Here is a 10,703-nt window from a genome sequence, read left to right as displayed (position 1 = left end):
TACTAGAGGGCATATCATTTATATAAATAAGGAACGGAGTGGCCCCAACACTGATCCCTGGGGCACAGTACCCCACTCAGACCCCACATCACAGCCGTTATCAACACTGTGAATAATGACCTTTTGCTGTCTGTTGCTAAAGTAAGAGAAGAACCATTAGTGAACTACTCCCTGTATTCATTAATTGTCCAACTTCTGTAGCAATATTTTGTGATCAACACAATTAAATGCCTTAGTTAAATCAAAAAATATGCCAAGCATTCGAAACCTTTTGTTTAGCCCATCCGATACCTCACAGAGTAAAGAGAATATAGCATTTTCAGTTGTTAAATGACTTCTAAAGCTGAACTGTACATTTGATAGCAAATCATGTGATATAAAATGATGAATTATCCTTACATACACAGCCTTTTCAATAACTTTTGCAAAGACTGGTGGCATAGAAACAGGTCTAAAATTATCTACATTATCTCTTTCTCCCCTTTTATAAAGTGGCTTTACTACTGATTACTTTAATCGCTCAGGAAACTGACCATTCCTAAAGGAAAAACTACAAATATGGCTAAATACAGGGCTAACATGTGCTGCACAGTACTTCAATATTCTGCTAGACACTCCATCATAATGATCAGAGTCCTGCAGGCAATAGAAATAGTAACTTCAGACATTCCACAGATAATGTAATTATCTATAGTGAAGTTCTGTCTGAGAAAAACTACACAAATATTCAATCAGATCTTGATTTCAAAGTCATGCAAACATTGGCATTTTGCTTTAAATATTCAGAAATGTAAGATTGGGTGCTTTAGAAAATGAAATAAACATGGTATCCTATGACTACATCATCAGCATGTCACAGTTGGAATCTGCCCACTTATATACATACTTGGACATAACAGTTTGTAGGAATATGAAATGCAACAATGACATAATCTCAGTCATAGGCAGAGAATGCAGCTGTGTTTCTTTGGTAAAATGCTAAAGAAATACAATCTGTCTACAATGACGTTGCATGTAAAACACTTGTGGAACCCATTCTACAATACTACTTAAGTGTGTGAGACCTGTACCAAACACGACTAACACGGATATTGAACAGATACAGAGAATGGTAGCAAGAATGGTCACATGTTTCTTTAACTAATGGAAGAACCTCTCAAAGAGGCTGAAAGAACGGATTGGCAGATGCTTGAAGATAGGTGCTGATTATCCTGTGAAAGCCTACTTAGAAAGTTTCTAGAACAAAATTTATAAGATGACTTTAGGAATATTCTACATTCCTACTTACTGCTTCAGTAGGGATTGTGGGGACAAGATTAGACTAATTACAGTGTTCACAGAGGTGTTTAAACGATCATTCCTGCCAACCTCCCCAGGTAAAAGGAATGGGGAAAAAGCCCTGATAACTGGTACAATGGGATGTATCCTCTGCCATGCACTCCATAGTGGTTTGTTGAATATAGGTGTAGATGTATCCAGCTGGGCACCCCAAGAAATTTTACACAAAGCATTTCACTAATTGGTATGGTTATAAATGACCACATTTGGCACTATCGTGTGATGTTTGCTTGTTTGAAATTGCAAAAAGACTCTTGAGGGCTGACTATACGCATTATAACTGTTGTGAGCCTATTATATGAACTGTGTTTTGGTAAAGATAATTTTAAATCCATGATTACTATGCTTCTGTGATCAGTAAATACTAAAGGTTTTGAACCATCCTTTAAAGTAATTCAAAAATCACCTTTATGAATTGAAAACAGGTACACCATTGATACCAAACCTTGCAGGATTCCACATGCTTTTTGTCACAAACTGAGTTTATTTTTACTTTTGTGGCACAGTCTGTCAAAGTGTGTGAATGAAAGAATGCGCTAGTCCAGTGAGCTCTGCAGAAGAGATTCTGTTAAGTTTGGAAAGTAGGAGACAGATATTGGCTGAAATGAAGCTGTGGGAACAGGTCACCATGGATTGTGCTCGGATACCCCTGTAAGACTGCTGCCTACAAAAGGCTCTGAGTTATGGTCCAGCACATGCTTCTTAATGTCTCGAAGTTTCAAAACAGCATACAATGTGTTGCAAGCCTTCATTCTGCCATGTAAAGATTCCCCTGCCCCCCACTTACCCTGGGTTCTAAGTTACCTGCCCCCTCCAAATTCAACATTCCCCCATTAATCTCCCCATCTATCTTTCTTGGAGAATGGATAAATGGTTCCAGTAACTATGAGTGCTGTTATCTATTACAAGATAAGATGAAACACAATTTCAACCTGTCGCTACCCCTTTCATATATTTCTGAAACTTTCATTTCGACATTTCTGTATGCTCTACTGAAATGCCACCCTTGAGACAAAGGACATGACAAAGAATGTATAAGATGTGATTTGGGGTTTACTCCAAATTGAAACATTCACCTTGCAACAGGTTTCTGCGGTTATAGTTGTAGCTTGTTTCCTCTGCCGAACATGTTTTGCTCCATCATCCATAAGAGCATTTTTCCCCATCTGTTTTTTATTTGTTTAATATAGGGTTATCAAATTGCCCATTTTTACTGGGTGTCACCCACTTTTTTTTAGTCTTTCCCCAACCCCTGCAAAACCACTGGTCTTTTACTATACAAAAAATATCCTACTTATTTATCAATTCAGTTTATTTTGAAGTATGGCACTGGCAACAGTCATCCAGGAAATTTATCACACTTTAAGCAACTGTTTTGTAAATGTATTTCTCTATGATTCATTTGTTTTCAAAGGATTGCTCAACTCTGCTTATAGTTTACAACACTTGTGTCTTGTTGGATATACTGTACACCATAAAAAATGTAACATACATTCAGTACTATGACAGAATTATCTGTAGAAAAGATTTCATAAAAAGGGTCCAAGGCAATAAAAAATGTCTTACATCACATTACCTGTATTGAATTCCTCAGTTTCTGAACATTAAAATGTGGTAATCCTCATTTAACATGAAGTTATAATTATATTTACAATGTACTCGTCTTAGAAATTACTGAAAAATTCACAGTGAGTGAAATAAATTCTGCCATTATTACTGGATTTCACTCTTCACGAGAGGTAAACTCAATTATTATTGGGCAATGTTTGAAAAATGACTGCACAGCATATCAGTGCGAATGGAACTGGGACTGATTGAAGCAACATTAAAGATAGCAAGCAATTATTTGTACAATTCTGTGGTGATTGCATTTCATTAAAAAACCCTTCTTACGCCTATAGTTTTGACCAAAAGTTTCAAATCCAGATCGGTACTGTTGAGTACCGATATTGTATGTATTTTTAATTTTGTATTGTTGTGGACCGAACTGTACATTTGCGCTACTGATGTGATCAAATGCCTGAAATAAACAATAGTGTTGGTGCAACAACAGGTGGCTTTTTGTAGAAGCTTAACAGAGCAGCTCAGGTATGAAAATATGAAATTCGTTGCGGTTTAAAATTATATCCTGTTGCGTATATCGTTCTAGTTTATGTGTGATATAATACGTAAACTTAAATCATATAAATGTAAATGAAAGTGTGGCCCTACAGTTTTACAGTTGCTGCAAATGTTATTTATGTATTCGCCTTTTCGAGCGATAAATTCCGCAGCATTTCGACTGGTAGGACCTTTCAATTTTCTGCTGCTTCTTCTGATTACAACCATAACAAACGGTTCCACTCTGCATTGCCATCGTAATCGTATTTAGCTCCACTTTAGCAGAACGATTCTGTTTTCGTTAGACGTCACATACACGGTAGCCAATGACAAGGCCAATAGAGAGTCAGCTGGCCAAAGAAGGGTAATGGACGTTTGCGAGTTGCTGTCAGCTACGTTGTTTGTGAATCATCCAATAGTGTTCTAATATAATAATTATACGTTGTTACAAACAGATGATAAAGTGAATATCACGTTCAATTATGTTACTGAAATATTCTCAGAGTGAGAAGAAACAGAAGACCAATGGTGCTGGGAAGCAACAACGGGGCGCCGGTGAGTGACTCATGAACTATAGATCAACAAAGATGGCGTCTACGCATGATAATATTTTTATGACGCATTTTGGGTACATTGTAGATTGTTTTTTATTAGTAGCGATGTTACAGCTGGCAGACGTATTACTACGAGCATCATGCGCTCCGTGAAGACTTTGTTTGCCGATTTGTTTACTCGAATTGTAAGCGTTGCCGAATTTACGTTTTAATGAGCTTTGTTTTATATTTACATTTTTTTATCACGACGAACAACGGCTAGTCTTTAAGTACAATTTTGTTTGAGTTAGAGTTGGGCACCGCGAATTTTTCAACCAGACCACATGGACCACCTCCTGGTCTGTTTCAGTTCGTATAATACTGATAATATTGACTTAATAGTTACGCGATTCGGTACAGTACAGTGCAGTACTGTACTGTACATACTAGTGTGTAATCCGCCGTGCAGTAAATATAACTTTTATTCAATGTGCTGATGAGAGAGCAGATAGTATCTCTATCACAAATTAACGATTCATGTTGTGCACCAGACTGTTCCACAAACGTAGAAATATGCTGTCGCATATTTTGATCCCGATATCCATAGCATTTGAAGAGGTTGCAGTAGCAGAGCTCTTAAAACTTCTGAATCCCAGCGTGTCGCAATGGTTGGTTGATCCTAAGAATACGCCGAGGAAGCCGAATGCTGTAAGAGATATAAAAGAGTGCTGTGCCTCTTGCAAGACGTGCTGTGCCTCCTAAGAGGCAGGCAGAAATGCACATATCTGAAGAAAATAGCCTACAGCTTAACCAGATATGTTAGTTACATCAATATTTTTGTATACGAATGATATGTTGACAGTAGACGCTTCAAAAAAGATTAGTTTAAGATAAGACAAAAAAGTTAGATTGTTTTCCATACTTCAAGTGTACACCTTTGTACTGAATATTTGATGAAATATGTGAGCGTTCAAGCTATTTGAGTAAAATGTTTCATTTCGTTGTTATACGGCACGTCAGACACACTCAGTGAGTTTTTTCCTCATTAACTACAGTTATAGTGCCATTCCTCAGGGGTAATGTGACTCTTAAAAAACAGTGCTAACAGATATTTAAAAGATTTCAGTGAAATATTGTTGGCATCTAATGTCTTCCTGCTCTGCTCTCCATCGTAATTTTTGTCATAATACTGACCCATACGTCTGCCATAGATGATTTGCTTGCGTAATGAGGAATGTCATTGCTTGCATCACTCATTTGCTGTTTAAATTAGTGTTTGGTAATTTCCTGTAGTGTTTTCCTTTATGGTGTTTGTTTCAGTTTTACATCCTGGGCTTGTGTTTTTGATTGACGTGAATGTCAGTGGAGAAGGAATTATCTTCTACAAAAAATAATTGTAAATTTACTAGTTTACACTATGACCAATACTGCAGATGCTACATACATGAAGATTCCAGTTGGATAGCTATCAGGATGCTAATTTTTGGAGATAGATGATAATATGAACAAATTTATTTTCTGCTCCATCTTTTCCTCCTTTATGCAAGACCTAACTTTTGTATTTTTTTCCATTCACCCCAGTCCTATTTATTATCCCATTATTTTTCTGCCTGCATGTTGATCTACTTTTTCCACTTCCTGTTTCCTTGGAGCCTTCTTAATTACACTTTCGCAATGTGAGTCTGATCTCTCCTTATAACATGCACATACGTCTGATGTCTTCTCCACTGGACTTTAGTGAACATAAAAATAATTTTTTTTAATATTCCTCTTTTTCTAATTCACAACACTTTCCAATTTGGCGACTCTATCCATCTTGGCTACTGTTAATGTCCAGCGCTGTTTCTTAATACTGAAGTTACTAACTTCTTCACTCAGTATAGCAATGGTGCCCATACACCTGTTTTGTACACCCTTTCTTTGGTTTTTACACTTGTGTTCATTAGGAGCATTTCACCTCCCTCACTCCCCAGATGCAGGTATTCCATTTTCGTTTTGCTAATTGTAGGCCCTGTATCCTTTGACACTCATTTCCAGGGTTACTGAATGCACTTCATGCCATTCTTGTTTTCTGCAAATAGTCTGCACAATAGGGTTTGGTATATGCTCCATTCTGATGGGATGTCCATAATTAATTTGGTGTAAGGGCTGATTAGAGATTATTCATCCAAACCAACTTAGACTATTGTCCATTCTGCCAACATTACCTTGTTATTACGTTTGTTTGTCTTAACTAATTTCTCCTTCACGTGTCTCCATATGTCCTTTCATGGACTTTCTCATAAGCATTCTCTATATCCATGAAATTACAATGAAAACGTTGTTGTATTGAATTAAAACGGTGGCCCAAAGATTGTTAATGATTAACTTTTTTAAATTCACTGATTTTTAGGATTGGATTATTTGTCACAAAAACGAAATCACGTATGATTTACAGATGAACTAAAATGAAAAACTAAATATTGTTCTATGATAGGGAATAAGTAAAATGCCAGTCAAGCAAAAATGCAGATATTTTTAACTATACATGTAGGACTGGTGAACCAACTGTGTGCAAATTTTACATTTTTGGGAGAGTTTTTGGGAATATCTGTTGTAGCAGTCTTATGGTCATTTGATTTTCAGCAAGAACTAGAGAGAGGATATGGTAGGACTATTCCTTTTATTTGATGTTACTTCCTTACATATGTTTGCAATTCTGTTCTAATTGCTACTCAGTTGAAAATATCTACTTTGTTACGATTGTACATTTTTTGGTATATTGAACTTATTTCCTTCTATGAATTCAAACTATGGAAAGTTTGAATTTAAGTGTTTCAAATGTTGGAGGATAGCAGTAACATAGTAAAATACCAAACATTGTTTAGTAAACAGTGATTATGAGCATTACTGTTAATTTGCATGGCAGAACAGTGCTCTTTTAAAGTATTATTGAATCCCAACTGTCAATGTCTGACATTGATCAGAGATAAAGAACTAGCCTAATGCAAGATATCTTATAAATGTTGGTGTCAACATATTTGTTTTCACTTATGATTTAAACTGGTTACTGAGCATACCCACCAGATACAAACATTGTATGTCAGAGCATATGTAGGCCTACTTCAATAGGTTCAGGTCTTCATCATCATCATCATCATCATCATCTTTATCTTCTTCTTCAAATGCCTTGTCCTCCAAGAATACTGGTGTCAGGAGCATGATCTGGCTTTTCTGAAAAGTGATTCTATGGTCAGTTCCAGCCACTCACTACAATTCTTTTGCCAGGATAATCTTGTGTGTCCTGTATCACATCTATCAATCTTTCCTTGAAGTATTATTTGAAAAGGTATTATTTGTTGATACGCACTGTATGGCCAAAGTATTCGAGTTTTCTTCTCTTGATGGTATCATCTGCCAAAGTGCTGTTGCATTTGTGACTTTGTGTGTCCATTTTATCCTTAATATTCTTTGATGTGGCTACATTTCAAATGCGTTAAATTTCTTACTGCATACTGCAGCAAGTGCCCATGGCTTAACTCCATAATTTAAGATAATGAAAATAACATCAAAGTAGTTGAGTGTGAAATGTAATGGTACTTACACCACTGCTAGTCGTAATATATTTCATTTTTTGGAAAGAACTTCTGGCCTGTTGAATTCTGCAACAAAACTCTTAAGAGAAAGTATGGTTTATTTGACACCCCAAGTATTTATAAATGAAACATTTCGGTTTCATTATTACTGAGTGCAAGAGCGCCCTGAATTTCATGTAGGTTTCTGATGACAAACATCCACACAAGTTTTACGAAAACTTTACTTCGGACCCATGTCATTATGATGATGGTTTTTATGCAGATAAATGTATTTTCTGTTTAGGTATTAGATATCCCTTTAGCTACATTGAAACCATCACTGTAATCACCAGAGTCATCCTTCTCGTAGCAGAAGAGCAGGTTCTGAAACTCATCATAATTTTCACCACAAAGGAAAGCTATTTTTCGATTCGCGATAATAGCTATTCCAGATCTGAGTCTTTTGCGACTCAGTTGTGGTTGCAGTATAGTTAGATTGTCGGGGATACAGCGTTATGATTGCTACGGTAGAACTTGAACTAGTGATGGGGCTTTCCTCTCGCAAAGAGGTCCACTAGGAAAGAATGTTCACGTGGCTGTGTGGTCGGCGCCTTTGGTTGCGACACTAACCTAGTTCTGCTGCCGGGCACAGAATTGTAAACAACCTCCTGAAGTCGAAACGAGAGGCCACAGAGCTAAATCTCTTCACACAGCTACAGACTGTCGTTCTTAAACTGCAGCAGTAGGAATTCACAGGTGGCTTCGTGAGATGAACTCCGTGGGGCAAAGGTCTGTTACGGTGCTTCCGTCGTCTACGCTAACTTCTTAAAAAAGTCTATGAATTGGGGACAGCGTTGTTTAGTTCATCAGCAAACGCTTTATGCTTCTCCAAAGCGTCGTTATCGCTATCGGCTTCTGTGCTATAGTAGAGGATGATTGTAAGATAAACAACTATTTATTAAAGCAGAGAAAACAGTAGATTTTCTTTTTAAGTGGCATCATTCCATCTAATTTACTAGGTAAACTTAAGCTCGCGCAAACCCGAATAGCATCCTATTTATTAATGTATGCCTTGTCTCGTTCCACGTCTGTGAATGCTATTTTTGACAGAATCAACGGAATACAGCGAATGGATTATCTATTTCCAGCAGTCAGGTTCTCTCTCTGTTGTTGTGTGTACCTTAGCCCACCACTATGATGGTGACCGTTGGACGAGACCATGCCTCGTATACTTAAAAACTGTAAATAGGTTACAAAAATCGCCGCATTATCGTACATATTCCACAAGTCATCGACAGCGTTGGACCAGTTAATTCGCCACGCCCCCTCCTTCAATTTCTCACGCCTCACCCGCACTTGTTTTTCCTATTCCTTTCACAGATGTTACGCACGATTGTTTGATGCCTGTGTGTATAAACCTTGGACGTTAGCAGAAGTAGTATATTTCTAGAATCTTGAGAGAACATGGGCTCTACAGTTCGATTTAAAACACTGCACTGCGCAACGCCTTTTTCGTAGCGTTTTCGAATAGAATTGGTCGAGCATTTGTGTAACGCTGTCGCACTGACAACCAAATCCGCGAATAATCAAACCGTTTGTTCTTAGAATTTTAATACCTTATCCGTCAATGCGACTTTCGAATTGCCCCTTACCGACAGATATTACGTAATAATTTGCGGTTTCTTCGGTGAACTAAAGATCCTTAGGATTCAGCTAACAAATCACAATGTAAGTTCTACTTTCCTCATAGCTACAATATTGTATAGCCATTCGACCGTAAATCACTTCATATTGAATTTCCTAAATACTTTACAGTTGTGACTAGTGACTGTCGATAGCGTTGCCAATTGATTAAGCATCGTTTCATTTACTGAAGTCCATTGCTTACCACTATATTCGTATGGAGTTCAGCTATTAGTCTTAGATCCAAGCGCTAATCATTTGTTAGTCTTCCCGTATTTCCTAACGATTTTCTAACGATGTTACCTGTCTGCACACAAACGGATCGTCTGCGACAGCTTCAGAGAGCTGGAAACGTTACCAGTCACCTCATTTGTAAATCGAACAGCGGCGGTCCTACCACGCGTCCTTGAATCATTCTGAACACTACTTTCGCACCAGATCCTGTTTCCTATTTATTAAGAACGACATAAGGATAGACATCATGACCCGTGTAAGTCATGCGACGAAGTTATTTCCTTGACGATTAACATATGTCCAATCATCCTGTCCCTTCTTCTTGTCAATGTTTTCCATATGCTCCTCTTCTCGCCGATTCTGCTGAGAATCTCTTCATTTCTCCCGCCTAATTTTCAACATTCTTCCCTAACATCACGCGTCAAAAGCTTCGATTCTCTTCCATGTTTAGACAAGCCAATAATTCGCTTTTATACAATGCAGTGCTCCAGGCGTAAATTTTCAGAAATTTAATCCTCAAATTAAAACCAGTATTTGATACAAGTAAACTTCTTTCCAACAGGAACGCCTTCTTTGGCTGGGCCATTCTGCTTTTTATGTCTTCCGTATTTCGTCTGTCATGTATTATTTTGCTTCCAAGATAGAATTCCTCCACTACGTCTACTTCGTGATCCACAATTTTAATGTTAAGTTTGCAGGTAATCTCATTTCTGCTACTCCTCGCAAGTTTATTCTCAGCCCATATTCGGTTTTCATTAGACTATTCATTCCATTCAACAGTTTCTGGAGTTCATCCTAATTTTTATTTATGATAGCGTGGTCATCATCGTATCTTTTCAGTGGTGTCCTATCAGCCTGAACTTTAATCCCACTCCTGAACCTTATACACCTACATCTATACTCGTCAAATACTTTGTCTACCAATGTTACTACCCCCATTTCCTGTTCCAGTCTCGAATGGTTCGCAGGAAGAGCGATTGCTGGTTAGCCTCTGTATGGACTCGTATCTCCGTAATTTTATCGTCATCTCCTTTTCACGAGATATACGTAAGAGGCAGCAACACGTTGATTGATTCTTCAAGGAACACACGCACGCGGAATTTTTAACAGTAAACCACACCGTGGTGCAGAATGCCTCTCTTGCAGCATCTGCCACTGGAGCGTGTTCGTGACGGTTTTGCGCTTACGAAACATGTTCTTCCTTGTATCTTCTCTAATTCTTCTGTCAATTTTGTCTAATACGAGTCCCATAATGCCGAGC

The 10,703-nt window shown here is 37.7% G+C and overlaps 1 protein-coding gene across 2 annotated transcripts in view; it reads left to right on the top strand.

Annotated features, from left to right (window-relative positions):
• The first annotated feature begins 3,850 nt into the window (after nucleotides 1–3,850).
• The window catches only part of LOC126484348 (nuclear factor of activated T-cells 5-like), a 405,657-nt gene continuing 398,804 nt past the window's right edge, over nucleotides 3,851–10,703 (top strand). For both annotated transcript variants that reach the window (XM_050107806.1, XM_050107805.1), the window contains exon 1: nucleotides 3,851–3,993. In XM_050107806.1, coding sequence (XP_049963763.1) covers nucleotides 3,921–3,993 — 73 coding nt within the window. In that variant the 5' untranslated portion in view covers nucleotides 3,851–3,920. The remainder of the gene's footprint in view (nucleotides 3,994–10,703) is intronic.

This window comes from Schistocerca serialis, chromosome 6 (genome assembly GCF_023864345.2).
Source record: "Schistocerca serialis cubense isolate TAMUIC-IGC-003099 chromosome 6, iqSchSeri2.2, whole genome shotgun sequence".
NCBI lineage: Eukaryota > Metazoa > Arthropoda > Insecta > Orthoptera > Acrididae > Schistocerca > Schistocerca serialis.
Note: the sequence above shows the minus strand (reverse complement) of the source record. Positions and strands in the feature narration are given on the sequence as shown.